This window comes from Triplophysa dalaica, chromosome 18 (genome assembly GCF_015846415.1).
Source record: "Triplophysa dalaica isolate WHDGS20190420 chromosome 18, ASM1584641v1, whole genome shotgun sequence".
Classification (NCBI taxonomy): Eukaryota; Metazoa; Chordata; class Actinopteri; order Cypriniformes; family Nemacheilidae; genus Triplophysa; species Triplophysa dalaica.
The window spans coordinates 4,514,622-4,530,876 of record NC_079559.1 but is presented as its reverse complement, the minus strand read 5'-3'; the positions used below and the strand labels follow the sequence as shown (position 1 = coordinate 4,530,876).

Sequence of the window (16,255 nt, the reverse complement as noted above, 5' to 3'; positions counted from 1 at the left end):
TATTGCAACATCCTCTCTGAGGGATGCCATGATAGGTTGTCAATAGGCAGGCTAAGTGAATGAGTTTGCATTGTCAGTGCAATGCATTCTAATTGAGTCCATCTCCTCCTAGTGGCAGTTTGATACTGAAGCCGGCAGACTCGAGTTTCTCATTATAGCGTGAGTAATTGTGGTCTGAGTGGGTCTGTGGATTCAGTCCTACAGCAGTCTGACAACCACTGTGTGTGTGTGTGTTCGGGGGACAGATTGGATATTCTGCGACTGATTGTGGAAGTAAATGAGTCTTCATTTACTAGAGAATGTCTGTCCCTCAGCCAGCGTGACAGTGAAACAAGAGTCGTTAACTTTTCTCTCTCTGTCCGTCAAGTTTTAAGGCTATAAAATGCAAACTGAAGCTTAAAATAAAGCAGCCATAAGAGACAAACAGTGCTGTGTTAAAAGTTAACTTTTTCTATACTGTTAGAAGTATGCACCTTTCAAATTGTGTGACAAACAAGTACTCCAAAGATTTTTAAATTAACACTTCACATTAAAATCCTTAACATTAAAAATCTCCTCTCTTAAACCCTAAACACTCAGTCCCAACACAGAATGTTTTGCTATATTTTAATAAGCACAATTCACATCCATAAAACCCCACAGAAAGCCCTTCCATAAACTCACGCGAGGTGACAATGAAAAAAATAAATCAAGCTCTCTCAAAAAGCTTGCAAAACTTTGCAGCATAACAATAAAGGCCAGACATAGACTGTGTTCAGCTGGGAGATGCTCACGGGGTATGTGGGGAGCGTCTCGCTCGTGCCTTACATCCGTGTCTGTCATTTGGCTATTATTATGAAGAGTGAGTGTAATGCCCGGCTGTATGAATAGGATTGTCGAGCTGATTGTGATGTATAGTTTTTCATTACCATTCCCTGGCCTTTGCCATCCAGCATGTAGGAAATCCTATTTATCCCCTAATTTGTAAGGCCCCCAACCTTGGCTGATAGCAATCAGAGACTGTAATTGTGTGCGCCGTCTATGGACAACGTTAAAGGGTGACAGCGCAAGAAGGCAGGGGAGGGGTAGAGAGAAATAAATAGAAAAGACGAGCGTTTTTGAAAAAACAGAGACAGAAAGACCAGTAAGATTCTGACCTTTTTTGGAAGCACACATCACATCATCAATATGTGGTTTCCTTCTATCATTATGTTTGTCCCCTAACAGATAAGGGTCTGTTTGCAGTCTCTGAGACCCGTAAGATTAAGAAATATGAAAAGAAGTACATCTTTATCAATTCTCGTTTGCATTCTCGAATCTTACAGAAACATTACTCTCATAAATCAAATCAAGTAACTAATAACTATTCCTTATTTGTTTACAATAAACATACCAGCTTTGCTCTCATTGTTATTAGTAGCTTTTTAAACAGTGGCAAAAAGACAAACATTTCATGCAATTCTCCCTGCACTTACAGCCCGAATGTGCCTCTAATGAATACGTAATTGACTCATTTCTATGCACTGTGCCAAAAGGGATCCTGGCATTAAATGTGTGATTGCGCCCTCTATTAGACATCATTAAACCAATTTCAGATGTGCCTTAATAAGGACTTTATGAGCCTTTCTTAAAGCTCTAATTCTCCTCTGTGCCCTCATTCAATATAAGTCAAATATTCTAAAATATGAAAATTGCAAATTATAACCTTATTTTTTAATCATTCTGTAATAGCTTAATAATGGACTGTGAACTTCACTGAGGTTTTTATGTAGAGTGAGAAGCATGCTAAAGCATCGTGGCAAAGCATGACAAAAAGAAATATGCATAGACCCTTATTCACACTTTAAAAACCTTATTCAAAACACAGATACACTTCACGGTACATCTCTTCTTTCCCCTGAGCTGTAATTAACCCTTTGTTCAGGATTCCAGCTGAAAGTATTGATTTTCTCACATTGAAAAGGACTGAGGATTACACTAGATGTTGCCTTGAGTGAATTGATAAGTTGGCTTCACTTCACCCGAGGCCTTGTCGATGACAATCCAGCTTCAAGTGTACGTATAAAACAAACAGTCCATTCCCTCCTTCGCTGAAAAGCAAAATTCAAATGTCAAACATGGAGAGATATGAGAGTCTTGACTAAAGGTACCAAAGTCTTGCATATTTAATGGCCCCAGCTTTATTCTTGAGTTAAATCTCTTGCTCAAATTGACAGCAGAGGAACAAGCCGGTCATCCGTGATAGCTCAACAGCATCTTGGAGAGGAATCCTTTAAATCTGCCACTTTCCTTTGGCTTAGCCTTACAATAACCTTCCAGAGTGTACATTCAAAGCCTGTTTCTTCCCGCAGCTAAAATTCCACTCACTTCAAAAGAAGACTCAGGATCAACAAAAGGATTTGATATAATGGTTCCTTAAACTAGCAGCTAGGGAAGGCCTAGAGTTAGCAACCAGCATCAGTTGTTTTTACCTTCGATTCTTTCCACCACACTTCAGTGCTTCTCCACGGTGGCATCAGCTGCAGGAGCTAATGAAACGTCAGTCTGATAATTGACGCAGTGCTGGTGAAGGGAATGGAGTAGAATAACTGCCCTCTGTCTTGCTCACCGCCATCTGCTTCATTGGACCGGGTGCTAGATGGGACAGCAACAGCTTTCTGTCAATGAGCTAAACAACATTTTACTTAACAGTGTGAGCAAAACCTTGTCAATGTCACTTCAAAAGCATTTCAGTATATACGATTTCAATTTCCTTCAATGTCACTTACCAGAGTGTGAGAATTACCACTGACACTATATACAGTACATATCACAGATAAATAGACAGACAGACAGATATATATCTCCAATATACTGTAGAGTACATTAAGTCTTTCACCAATACTTTCCAATCTCACATCAAGGTGTCCTACAAGGTGCACAATGAGTTTTCCCTAGTGAGACACAGAGCGTTCCCATTTAATCACCACCTTTCTCTAATGGCAGGGCTGTCTTTAGGGCATGGCTAGCAACGTTCTCCAAAGCAGACTGGGGTGGTTAAAACTGGCCGTGAGCATGTCTACCAACAGGTGACTGGGACAGTAACCTCATCTGTTAGGTGGAAGAAATTGAAATGAGCTACAACGTCCTTACCTCATACATGAACCCTATTGGACATCCAGTAAGCCAAACACACTCAAAACCAGTCGAACACAGCAAGGTCCACCCTAACGGCCAAAAATATTTTATCACCTTTCCTGACTATAACCTGTGATAATAAAGAAAAAATACCCTGGATGAAAAAAACATGCCATTTAGAGAACAGAAGATCATTTTGAAATTGCTTTGACTCCTGCAGAACATGTGCCTTTGAGTTAAATGATTCTCATCATCTGACCATCTGACTGATGGAGAGATCCATACATCTTGATAGAGTTATGAAAACCATATGAAGCCTCAATCCTTCATTGACAGACCCAAAGTCGTCTCTTTCCCTATAACTCTTGTCCATCACATCTCCGCCGCATCTGCTGCTAGGGGTGCGCGTGGACACTGACGTATAGCCACAATTAGCCCTGGAAAGACTTCAATTATGATAAAAACCCTTCACCCCTCTTAGGCCATGATTAAAAAGCTCTTCCCCACTCCAGTGCCTCTGATAAAGAGCTCTCGTTTCACACCATCACTTCTTCGTCGGGATAATAAACCACATCGCCGGGGTTCTGCCTGATGCCTTTTACCTCTCCATCCCCTCACGTCTGGTGTTCCACTGAGGACTTTTCGACCAAATACATCATTTTCACATGGGTGGCAATGTGTGATACTGTGTAGCTAGCAAATTAAAATTTGGCCTAAGACTCATGTAAAAGAAATACTGTTTAAAAGAGTTCCCCTCAGAAGGGAAGCATTAGAAAGCAGAGAAGAACCACTTAAGAAACTCATGACCTTAATCCTCACCTGAAAACGACACAAATGCCTACACAAAATTGTAGAATGAGATGTGCTTAGGAACACGCTTGATTAATGGATTCGGTGTAATGAGATGGAGCCATCACAAAGTCATAGAAAGAAACAGTGAGGACTAGATAGCGAGAGAGGAAAAGAAGGATCATCTTCCGGCTGTGTTCTGTCAAGGGAGAAATTACACATTTACTGTTTTTTTTTCCAAGGATGGCCCCCATAGATCATAGAGGGGGATTTACGAGCCAATTTCCAACATGAAATATAGACACCAAGAATCAATTTTACCAGTGTTTTTCACTTTCTCTCCCTTCAAACAGATCACAACTGAGTTTTCCTCAGGTAGAGCACCATCCAAGCCACTTTATTACCTTCAGTCAGGTCAAATGAAGAGGATTCATTCACGTCCACAGAACACGCTTAACTAGCGGCAGAATATACATACACACATAATTTTGCTTTTTACTTAAGGTAAACAATACCAAATTACAAAAATTGACGAGTATACTTACTCTTCAAATGTTATAATACTAGAAAAATAATGAATGTTCTTAAATAATCGGCGGTTGCAGAGACGAGAGAAACACGTCAGTCCGATCTTCCGTTACTTTCCCACCTCAGCCGAAAGCTTGAAAACACGTTATTTACCGCCTGAGATACATTTATGACAGGACAGGAAGATGGATGTAAATTATAAATCTTTCCCGTCATGTTCAATACTGTAATGAATTTACTTGCGATGTCTTTATCGCGGTGAATTCATGAAGTGCTGATGACAAGCGGCGGAGCTCGCGCCGTTCATATTATTGATTCGCGCGCTTGACAGCTAATTTAAAGCGCCTCACAAACACTGAGCCGGAAACCCGTATGTTACAGAACAATAACTCACTGGCTCGTTTTATTTCATATTTGCAATTTTCTTTTTAAAATTGTATTACAACACTTAACGATATATTCACTACAAACTGCTTAAACTGAAAATATTCACTATAAACAATTAAAATGAACACCCATATGTAATGGACCATTTATATTGAAATACTTTAACACTTATTTATTTACTTTTATTATAGATTAAGTAAAACCATGTTTTCTAGCAGTCTGATTATACTTTGTATATGACCTTAGAAATATCATGATTAAACTATATGGATCCTATAATGGTTAGTGTAGTAAAACCATTGATTCAATTTCAAACAACTTTTAATCTTAAAATATATTTTAACATCACAATTTATTGATATGATGAGCGTTTCAAAATAAAACACACTTGAAAAACACAACATTTATTAAACCTTTGAACAGGACATTTAACAGATGATGAGGTGAATGGGCAGGACCCCCAAAAAAAGAGAATTGTATGAGCTTGAGGAGATCCGGTTTGTGTAAGGGCAGGTTCGTAGGTCAAAATAATGTACAAATGGACATTCTTCCAGAGCCTTTCGTTTCAAGAGGCATCCAAGAAAAAAAGCAAACACCCATTCAATTAATTCTCCCAACAGCATCCAGGTTCACTGTGTCATACATCTGTCCGGAATACGTTCATGTCAGGCAAGCAGATTTTACTCCTTACTCCTGTCTTTACACGTGACGATTAACTCTCTCTGACAATTTACTGTTCATCTCGGTTGGGGCTGTCTGTCAGGTCAGAGGTGGTGGTATAATGAAATAGGATGTCAAAGGTGGTCTGTGTCATGGTGTAGGTCGGGTCTAGAGAACCAAGGGAGGAGAGAAGCAGGTGGGATTGAGGAGTGGTGGACAGGGAGGAAAGTCGTTGTGGCAAACACATTAACAGTGCCAGAGACCGGTCATCAAAAAAAGCAAACAATGACCTACAACCACAACCATCCTCTGAGACAGTCACTTAAGAGAGATCCAAAACACTCTCTCCTCTTCCAAAATGTCCGCTGAGTTTAAAAAAGTAATTCACGTCATGGTTTCTTCACCTTCTTGATAGATGAAGAGCTGGAGGCAGATTCTCGGCGTTTGCGCTGTGTTAAGTGAAACATACACAAAACTGAACTTCAGCATTTATTTCATTCACAAGAAAACGTTTCTTGCAACAACAAAGTATAAATTGTATTTGTAATTTTAACAAGTTACTTTTTATATTAGGTGATTGAAAGTTAATAATGTTTTACAGATCACGTTATGGATTCACAGGGTATAAGAAATGATTATAGCAAATTTCCTTAGCAAACTCACTGAATTTGGTGTGAGCGGAGCTCCAACCACATCGATAATCTGCTCTTTGGCTTCTGTTTTGATGTCATCAGTCCCAAGCCAAGATTGACTGTCCAGAGTTCCACTGGTCTCACTCTGTGGCGTGACGGCGCCCCCTGCTTTTAGCAGAGCATCATAGCGGTGCCGCAACATTTGCTGTTCGTACTCACAGTTACTGTAGGCTTGCTTAAGCTCATACACCAGGACCAGATCACTGCGCAGTTCATTAAACATATGCACATTCTCCTCTGTGGGCATGGGGTTAAGATCTGTGGTTTAAAAAGAACAGAGATAGGTTATAAAAATGTTCAATACGATGTTACATTCCAATTTTGTTGGAAAATATTAATTGTTCATGCTGCTTTCTCTTTTGTAAGTACTTTTAAAAGGATAAAAGCATATTTTAAATGAAATAATGTCAAGTAAATGTGAAATTATAGAAAACTATAGAAGCTATAGAAGGGGAACTCAGAATTATAAATGTCCATATCGCCATGGTTTGGAATAGCTAAAACTTCAATAAGTTAAGTATATTCAAAGTTTTAGGTTGATGAAGACGTTAGTGAGACTAGGACCGCAAATGTTAGTGTGTGAATTAGAATTAATTTTAAATATATTTGATATAGTTCAACTTGGTTTTACAAAGGTAAAGCATTTCTCTTTTCATAGTTTTTTCAATATCAAATCGATCCTTAATTTCTTTACTTTCATTAAAATACTACTCACCAACTCCTTGCTCTGTCAAGATCTGTTCAATTGCTTTTATTTTCTTTTGTCCAACTGAACTGGGCAGCTTCATCTATGCACACACAAATCAGCAAAATCAACAACTACAAATAAACTTATAGTAAACCGAAGTTGTGCTTGTGTGCTCAGTACATCTTTGGTACAAATCAGCCAGTCTGAATTCCATGAGGTTCTTGAATCATAGACGGAACATTAACACCTTTAATCTCAGATGGCCACATGGTCGAAAAAGAGGAAGTAATGGAATAAAAATGGGGTCATCTTTCATCCATAATACCTCTGAAATGCACTTCAGAGAGGGCAGATCAAAACATGTTTATGCACCCAAGTCTGACTAACAGATGACCGGCCACATCTGAGTCATACACTACCCCAGTACGGGCCCTAATGCGTTTTACATAGAGCGACCTTCCTTCATTACTCTTAAAGAGAAATGCCTTTCTGTGGGTAGATTAGTCTACCTATGACTGTGTAAATCAATCACCTCTGGCTAATGAGAGAGAAGTTAAACGCCACAAGCTCCTGTAGCGTAGAAGGATGTATCATAATATTCTGCATAGGTAATATATTAAGAAATGGATCAGGGGCCAGTTTTGTTGAAGCGTGTAAGTTGGTCTTACTCTCTGGCTTCGTAGTGAAACACCAGCAGATTTGAAGTCGGGGAATTTAATGCCTGCAGTTTCAGGAACAGTCTGGCAGGAAGAAGATGAAATGGGAATTAGAGGAAGCGCTATGATTTATATGTTGGTTAACAGGTTTTTAAGATATCGTAACTACCATGATTTTTTTTTGCAAGCCGGTTGTAAGAAGATAATTACCGTTTTCTCTGTCTCTCGTTTTTGCGGCAACTTCTTCTTGGTGGCTTTGCGTTCAGCTCTACGCATTTCTGTGTTTGTGTCAGCAGCTGTTATGAGCTTCTGAAGGTCCTGGGCCTTCTTCTCACGCTCCTTTTTGCGGTTCTCAATCTTCCTCAGCTCCTGGATCAGATACTCTTCTTCTGTCACCTAAAGGAAGGTAAAGAAAGCATACTTAAGGTTGTTCACAAACATTCAAACACAAAAAGCTGTTTTTTTAGGAATTAAATCTTTTTATTTTTAGGGGTTGTCAAAGTCATTATTTTGATTCACTTTTTTATGCTGAGCACTGTTATGTTCTCAGATAATGTCTCACCTGCTCAGGAGTGCGGTTAAATAACCTGTCTAGCTGCTCTTTTCTGCGTCTCTCATGACCAGCGTCAAATATATAGATCTTTGGCTCGGTCCCTGTCCCTGCCCCTGCCCGAACCTTTGTTAACTTCCCACAAATGTTGTAATAACGTTCCTTGAGATCCTCAACAGATCGTTTCTACAAAAATATCAAAGAAACAAACAGTTATAGTCCAGATCAGCTTAATACAGGCAGCATGTATAATGTAAAATCATGTAAAGATATTTACTCTGTATTGCTGGTGATCGTAGCGGTCATGAATAACAACGAATCGCAGGTCGAAACGCTTGCATAAGTCAAACAGATGATCCGTTTCAGCTTTCGTCCATCCGTCATCATGGAGATACATCTGATACTCCTGCTCCGAGTACACAGGCACCTGAACAGTCTTGGAACAGGATTGATATTTTCAATAACATGCTGGAGACAACCAATTATGATTTTGAAAGTAACACAGGTAATTCTTGCATATAAAAAAAATAATTCTCTCTAGTAAATTCCATCGCTATTTTCTCATTGTTTCCACAATACACCTCTATTGATCAATGATCTCACGCTCTTTCCTACCTTGTTAAAGCGAGAAAATGGGTAGTCCTTTCCCTCCTCTGCCGCACGTCTCCAGTGATGGAAAATAGCTCCATCTTTCCTGGCTGGATTAGAAAATGGCATCCACTTCCAGGGCCGTACCTTCTTACAGCCCAGTTGAGCCTTGACCGTCCGGTAGCCCTGCGTGGTATCACTTGGCATTAGCGGAGGGGCATCTCTACTAAAAAAGCAAACCATATAAAACATAATTACACATGGCCATCTTTACATCTTTACAATAATAATGCTGCCAATCATTTCTAACTTACTTTTTGTCTGAATAGAGTAAAGCATAAACTTCTCTGTGCATTCCTTCTGGTCGCTTAAACGTCAAAGTCTCTGTCACTTTCTTTGCTTTTTTCTGCGAGAAAAAAATACAAGGAAAATGGTTAAATATCGAAATGATTTATTATTATGACTATTTATTAATACATTTGCTAGAGTGTATCAAAAACAAATGACTGTAAAACATCCCCTTCTTACGATAAGCCAATTCATCAAAACATACATTGACTGAATTCAACAGTTGGTTTTTGGATATTATTTGGGAAAGGTACCTTGTCTGAGTTGATGATGTCTTTCTTACTGATGGGTCCTGACTCATTGTCACCTCCTGTCAGCTCCAGAATATCCCTCACATCAGCACCCGTCGTCATGGTGAGGGCTTTAACTAATGGATAAAACATAGTTAATTAGCGAAAAATAAAACCTTACTAAAAATTCTACACAGAAGGACTATATATAGTATGGTTGGTTTACTTCGTAAAAAAATCACACAACAATTGTCTTTGTGGTCAAGTGTATTTCATTCATTCAGCTTTTTAACCCAAAACTATTTTAGATTATCCTGAGGGAAAGGATAGGGACACTATAAATAAATCATACCAATAAACGATTAAAAAACAAACACCAAATCGAGTATGAACTGTGGTAATATTTGTTAGCACGAGCGCTAGTAAACTAACGTTAGAAATCAATGAGGCTGAACAAACACATCGCATTGAGTTCATAATATACGCCCAGAACTTTAGTAAAACGTTTAAGATTTTAAATGAAATATTTTTTACCTGAGAAATATACACGCAGTCGATTTATCTAAAATGTACTCGCTAGTCTATAATAGCCGGTTTGTTAGCTGAGATGCTAACATGTACGGCGCTGGGTTCTTCTTTCTCGGTATGCTGCACTACGCCTCCTGAGATCCTCGTGGACTTGATCGCCACCCATCGGTCGAAGAGAAATACTGCAAATCTCAATAACAAGACAAGCGTCAAGCTACAACGGTTTATTTTTTAATTATAAGAAACAATCCCAACTACTGCAGAAAAGCAACAAAATACAATCACTGCCTTATCACTCGAGAATATATATATATATATATATATATATATATATATACCACTTCCTCCTAAAAATATGTTTTGAAATGTTTCAATAACCAGACAAACATGAAATCATGCAAAGACAGGAAAGCAGTGCCTGATGCAGCCGTAAACTTTAATAACACAGGAAGAAAAAAGATTTACAGTTCTACAATAACAGTAGTTGCTGGCTTGGTAGCCTATATTTTTCTATAGTGTCTCATCACAAACATCAGATACTGTAGATATGAGAGATGATGGACTTCTTTTAAGATCATTCTCCTGTCTCTTAAGTAATTTCAGTTAAACACATCTATCAAACCAAAAGGAAATAAATGTGACAAATATGTCACATCCCTACAAAGAGCCACACTACCAGATACTTTATGTAGTCACACACTATTGTAAAACATTGTTGTTGATGTCACAATTTGAATCTTTACAAAGAAATATTTGAAGCATAGTCATACTACATCATGAAAATTGCAGTATGTTATATTTTAAGAAATGATTAATGAATACTTGTAAAGCAAAGCAATGTTCATCATAACATTTTTCCAATACTACAATAAAACCATTGTTATTAGGGTAGCAGCACAAACATAACATCCACTGTGCTTTTAAAACCAACAAAAACTTTTCACAGTTTCACACCAAATAGTTTAAAGATATCTTCTAAACATTCATCTGCATTATAACAGGGCTGGTTTAAACTTTGTTCGGACATGGTCTCGCTTGACCTCTCTTTCCCTGAGATAGGCCTGCAGCTTGTCTGTTGAGAAACAGACCACAGATGTGCCATGTTTGGAGGACAGACGCTCTCCATGTATCCAGGGGTTTTGGAGGCACTCGGCTGCTGTTGGTCTTGCCCTGATGAAACACAGAGCCTCATCAAATACTGCCCTATATAAATATCTTCCATATTCAATCATTTTTCATATTTACATTAAAATCACATGTGAAATCAGATCAGATTTTCATGACTTTTCTGTTTGTCTTACGTTTGGAAACAGGTTATATTTTACTATTATGTTTTTCTTATTGAAAAAGCATCCAAATCTAGCAATAGTTTTACCAGGCTTTGTTGCTCATCGTGTTCTTCATGAAGTTGATGGCTCCCTCTGAGAGGCCTGGATAACAGCGGCCAAACTGGATCTTGCCTTTTTTAATGTTCCGATCCCTCTCCCAATTTAAATCAGCATGGAAGGGACTGTCCGCACTCAACCTACAGGGGATAAACATTCGCTGGTCAATGAACACTGAGAAAATAAAATGTGTTATATTTATAACATGTATATAATCCTTTCTTATTTAGGTTGTCGGTCACTATTCATTCTAGTAAGTTGAAGCTCATGTCTAGTCTGTGTGTAAATCAAGTTTCCTAATAGTAAAAGTTTGAAATGTTACTGTTCAGTGAAATCTAATAAATAATTGACCTAAAAACTATTGGAAAAACTTAACTAAAGAAAAATTGAATGCAGTAAATACATTTAAAGCACTAAAATTGCATATGTGACTGAGTGAAATTTCCTAATAGTTTCCTGAACATCTTTTTACAGAATTCTTCCAGTACTAACATGATAAAAGCCAAAACACCAACAGCCCAGATATCAGTCTCCGGGCCAACTCCTTGTCCTTCCAAGATCTCCGGTGCTTTAGGAAGAACAATATACCCTAAAAAACACAACAGAGAGCATTTAAGCATAAACTCTGGTTTAAGAAATTACCAACAACTGACTGATTCAACTAAATACTGATTGAAAATTGTTTGAATACACTGAATATCCACCTTTGTTATCTGACATTTCCTTTATGTGCTCAATATTCAGCACTTGTCCTGGAGTAAATGTTTGTGCAGAGCCCAAATCCACAATCTTCACTTTTCGTCCGGTCACCAGCATGTTGTCTGATTTAAGATCCAGGTGAACGATACGACGACTGTGCAGATAATCCACAGCACTCAGAATCTGCTCTAGCAGGTCAGTCGCATGCATTTCTGCATATAGATCCCTACAGGCAAGAATAAAGAAAGAGCTCACTCTTTCACAGCTGTAACAGTTGCTTTTCACTTGCATCTATGAATATAGTAATATCATTTTATGTAATTAAATTTACTCTTTCAAAAGTATACTATCACCTTTCAGAAAGGTTATAAAGAAGCTCTCGTCCTGGACACAGTTCCTCTATAAGCACCAGGCAGGTGGGGGTAAGAATGGCCGAGTGAAGCTGTACGAGATGAGGGTGGCTCAGTCGGCGAAGCAGTTGATATTCCCTCAAAACCTGCTGCCTCTGCTCTGGTCTGTACGCCGTCATCTTAGCCGCAAACATCTGGGAGCTACGGCTATCCTCACACTGACTTACCACACTAAAACGGCCTCTGTCAAATAAAACACAATTCTAGACACTTTCTGTGTATCGCAAGGTAAAAAACGAAGTCAAGGAGAATCTGCTAAACGTTGGGTGTTTCACAAATCACACACATTTAAAGTGAGATTAATTTTGAGTTCATCAGACTCACTAAACAAAACTGAAGGGGCCGATGTATAAATGCATACAGTACACAACTATGAGCTAGAGCACCTGTTGATTTCTGACAAGAAGCTGTAAGACTTTTCAGTGCCTAGACCTCCGGGTACAGTGACCTTTGACCCTATAGATCCCACCTGAATGAGAGGAATGTGAGAATCTGCAAAAAAACAAAACACGCCTCAATTGACCAATCAGAATCAAGTATTCCCGACAGCCGCCATTTACCAAGCATTTTATACCTTCATAAGGGATGGCCATAAACGCAGGGGGCGAAGGATCACTGAAAGGAGCCAACCCTGTCTTGGTGGTATAGGACACCCTGAACATATATCCCGGTCCTCTCGGAAGGGCATTAGCTGTATAACAGCTGTCTGTAACATTCTCAGACAAGTTCCTCCACTCCACATCTACAGTAATATAAAGCCGAAGACGTTATGTATGTATGGAGTAAAGCGTGCAGCAAAACATTTTAAAGTTTGATGAAACTGATTTCTCACCATTTGAGCTATATTGAATACAGTATGTGATGAGCTCATCGGATGGCACTGGTTTCCAGAACACAAGAGCTCCACCTCCTGAAAGCTGAATGACATCTGGCCTAGATGGTTTAACTGGACTTTCTGGTGGAACATTATTTATTCATTATTTATACAATTATATACAAATTGCATGATACTCAACACTAGGGGTGTTACTAGGTAGGGTGATAGTGTGATAAATAAATAAAAAGATATATCAGAGAGCAATAGCATTTTGACCAAATTATCGTTTAATTTTGTTAAAATTTAATTTAATTTAATTTAATCTTCATTATTTAAACTATTCAATGTGTATTCATTTACATACAGAAGGTTTAATTAAATCCAAGGTCCGTTTTCACAGACAGGACTGAAGCCTATTCAAAATATGCATGACAGAACCAAATAAAATGCATCAGTGCCATTGTTTTGTCTTAAATAAGTCTTCCTCCTATCTTAAAGACATAGTTCACCTAAAAATAAAAATTCTGTCATCATTTACTCTCCCTCAGCTCAACTTTATCTATATAGTGCTTTTTACAAATTTCATTGTTACAAAGCAGCTGTACATGAGACACATTGAATACAAGTAAAACAACTAAAGGCTTATACCTGTAAAAACTAGAAAAAAGGTGAAAACAACAAAAGACAGACATACAAATGCTCCACACACACAATATGTATACATACTTACACACATTTGAGATAAAGGAGAGAGAACCACAGGTCAAATATTAAACAGACAAGTTGTTCCAAGTTGTTCCAAAACTGTATAAAATTCTTTAATCTGTTAAACACAAATAAGGATACTTTGAAGAATGTGAAAAACTAAACTTCTTCTGGGGTACCATTGACGACCATAGTGTTTTCTCTCCCTTATTATGGCAGTCAATAGTGGCCCAGAAATAGTTAGTTACAAACATTCTTCCATAATCTTTCTTTGTATTTAGCAGAACAACAAAATTTACATGGGTTTGGAATGACTTCAGGGTGAGTAAATGATTAATGTCTCAAAACCTAAGCCCTGTCTGTGAAACCAGGCCTCAAACGACAAATGATACTGAGCTTTGCTAATGTTTTGGAAATAAATCTGTTATTTGCCCAAACTTTTGTCCAATATCATGATACTATTTTAACGGTGAACCCAGTATTGTGTTTTAAAGTAAATAACAACCTTAATTCAATGATGCCGAAATCTAACTAACAAACATACCTTTGGATTTCTTAAACAGTGGCACTTTTAGACTGAACAATTTAGACTTTTTCTGAGGACTTCCGGATGATGTGGCGGCTGGTGTCGATTTCTCTTGCTTTCCAGCAGAGGTGTTCTTCACAATCGGCGCTGTATAAAAATAGTTAACACTGAATTATCATTCACAACCAATACTATTTAACTCTATAACAATAGTAGGCAACAACCTTTCTTCCTCTCTGCGTCCTCTTTGCTGGACTGTCGAGTGAACAGTTTTGTAAGGCTGGACGTTGACGCTCCCATCTTCTTTCTCAGGGTCAGTAGAGGGGTCCTGGGCTTTGAGGTTGCTCCATCTTCTTGTTTTTTTTCAGAGCCCTCCAACTGAGGGGAAGAATGGCTAGCCCACGAGTGCTTGCGAAAGATCTTCATGAATCCAGTCTTAGAAGATTTTGCGCTAGGTGGTTTGTCTTGTAGAGCTGGGGCGGAGGCGTGTCTTTGAAGCACCTCTGTGTTTCCTCTGTCCGCTGTTGCAGTTTGGACAGGAACCGCCGAGGAGCTTCTTCTCAGAGGGATGATGCTTTTAGTAGTTTGTGTTTTATTTATTCCAGAGCTTGAACTTTGAGTGCGGTGTCGAGGTGGGGCTTGTGGGAGGTCTTGGCGGAGAGATCTCAGAACCTTTTCCATGTCTTCAGAGTCCTGTAGGAGAGAACATTGTGAGGTCTTTCCGGAAGATCCAGCCATCACAGTCTCATCATGTTGCCTGTGGGTGACAGGGTGGAAACAGGATGAGAGTTCTTCATATGAGCCTAGCCGGCTAGAGGCCTTTGAGCAGCGTTCAGGCGAGCGTGACTCTGCTAGCGAGAGCTGCGATCCAGCCGTGCTCTCTTCATCATCCAAATTTGCTTCTTTTTGCATAATCTGTGATTGGCTATCAATTACACATGACCCTTCAATCGGCTCTTGGATTTGCGTTCTCACGTTAATCACTGGGCGCTTTCTTGGAGAAACCGGTGAACGACGGCGAAGTTTCCTTCTCACTTCTCCATCATGAGTTTTTTCTTCTTCATTGGTCGGATCTGGTTTTTGGCCAACTTCGACATCTCGCTCATCCTCTGCTCGTGACCCCTGCTCGGTCGGGCCTGACGAGCATTGTGTGTACGCATCTAATGATCTGCTTCTTCTTTGCATGAGTATGTTTGGATGGGCAACACTCACGCCGCTATCAAATGAGCTTGACTTTAGTATAGATGAATGCATTGATGCTTTTCTCTTCGCTTCCAAATCTGGAGAATCTTCCACATACTCTATAAGCGGCTCATTTAGCCTGCCAGAGAGGCTGGCGCGGAGAGGCTTACGGCCACGCTCCTGCTTTTTGGCTTGGATTTTCTCCCGAAGGATCATGTGGCGAGCAGAAATGGGAGAGAGCTGCTCTGAGCTGCAGTAGAAGTTGCTCTTGATGAGGCTACGGCGTGGTATGGGAGTCCCACCAGACAACCCCTCTTCTCCCTCGGAAATGTACAAAGGGGGACTGCTGTCCCTTCGCTCAAAACCGAGCACTTTTGTCGGTGAGCTCATGGGAATTACCAGTGGGCCTCTTTGAATGTTCTTCCCATCGATAAGCAACTCTTCCTCATCCTGTCCTTTAGACGCAGGCCTTATTGACACATGGGCGTATGGGTCCAAATCATCCTCTTCCTCCAAATCATCTTCATCTTCTTGGCTGGCCTGCTGGAAGAAGTCCCAGGCATCTGCTTCATCATACTCTGAAGAGGACCCGCTGCTTAAGGAAGTGCTGCTGGGCTCCTGGGTCTCCCTCGTGGCAGTAATGGAAACCTCACGCATAGGGGCTTCCAACAGGTCTGGGATCGGTCTCAACGTCAGCACAGAGCCGAGACATGTCAAAGAACGCTGAGAGAAGTGAAGGTGTATTGAAAATAAGACAAAAAGACACAGAAATTTTATAATATTGCATTCCA

The 16,255-nt window shown here is 39.5% G+C and overlaps 2 protein-coding genes and 1 long non-coding RNA gene across 4 annotated transcripts in view; all 3 read right to left on the bottom strand.

Moving 5' to 3' along the window:
• Positions 1 to 481: 481 nt before the first annotated feature.
• Positions 482 to 4,728, bottom strand: LOC130407059 (uncharacterized). Of its 2 annotated transcripts, XR_008904561.1 has the most exons (5): positions 4,431 to 4,728; positions 4,290 to 4,342; positions 3,112 to 3,226; positions 2,451 to 2,613; positions 482 to 2,345 (listed from the first exon to the last, which is right to left on the bottom strand). It is a non-coding gene; the product is annotated as an uncharacterized LOC130407059 (long non-coding RNA). The 2 variants fall into 2 exon arrangements; XR_008904560.1 differs by lacking the exon at positions 4,290 to 4,342.
• A 375-nt stretch (positions 4,729 to 5,103) lies between these two features.
• dmap1 (DNA methyltransferase 1 associated protein 1) lies at positions 5,104 to 9,848 on the bottom strand. The gene is made up of 11 exons (XM_056773252.1): positions 9,747 to 9,848; positions 9,237 to 9,349; positions 8,949 to 9,040; positions 8,662 to 8,860; positions 8,324 to 8,482; positions 8,059 to 8,232; positions 7,707 to 7,892; positions 7,509 to 7,580; positions 6,868 to 6,940; positions 6,124 to 6,410; positions 5,104 to 5,909 (listed from the first exon to the last, which is right to left on the bottom strand). Exons 2-11 carry the CDS (start codon positions 9,333 to 9,335, stop codon positions 5,850 to 5,852), a joined length of 1,401 nt encoding a protein of 466 aa, XP_056629230.1. The 5' UTR covers positions 9,336 to 9,349; positions 9,747 to 9,848; the 3' UTR covers positions 5,104 to 5,849.
• A 309-nt stretch (positions 9,849 to 10,157) lies between these two features.
• Positions 10,158 to 16,255, bottom strand: part of obscna (obscurin, cytoskeletal calmodulin and titin-interacting RhoGEF a) — a 52,864-nt gene continuing 46,766 nt past the window's right edge. Inside the window, 10 exon segments of the mRNA XM_056773510.1 lie at positions 10,158 to 10,910; positions 11,116 to 11,265; positions 11,618 to 11,750; positions 11,830 to 12,050; positions 12,178 to 12,417; positions 12,621 to 12,726; positions 12,809 to 12,976; positions 13,067 to 13,180; positions 14,301 to 14,429; positions 14,504 to 16,187. Coding sequence (XP_056629488.1) covers positions 10,733 to 10,910; positions 11,116 to 11,265; positions 11,618 to 11,750; positions 11,830 to 12,050; positions 12,178 to 12,417; positions 12,621 to 12,726; positions 12,809 to 12,976; positions 13,067 to 13,180; positions 14,301 to 14,429; positions 14,504 to 16,187 — 3,123 coding nt within the window. The 3' untranslated portion in view covers positions 10,158 to 10,732.

Coding starts and splice junctions, on each gene's coding strand:
- dmap1 (XM_056773252.1), bottom strand. CDS start 9,335: ATGACGACGGGTGCTGATGTGAGGGATATTCTGGAGCTGACAGGAGGT. Junction 8,233..8,323: donor ACGATCACCAGCAATACAGA/GTAAATATCTTT, acceptor ATATTTTTGTAG/AAACGATCTGTTGAGGATCT. Junction 5,910..6,123: donor CTCCGCTCACACCAAATTCA/GTGAGTTTGCTA, acceptor CACTTAACACAG/CGCAAACGCCGAGAATCTGC.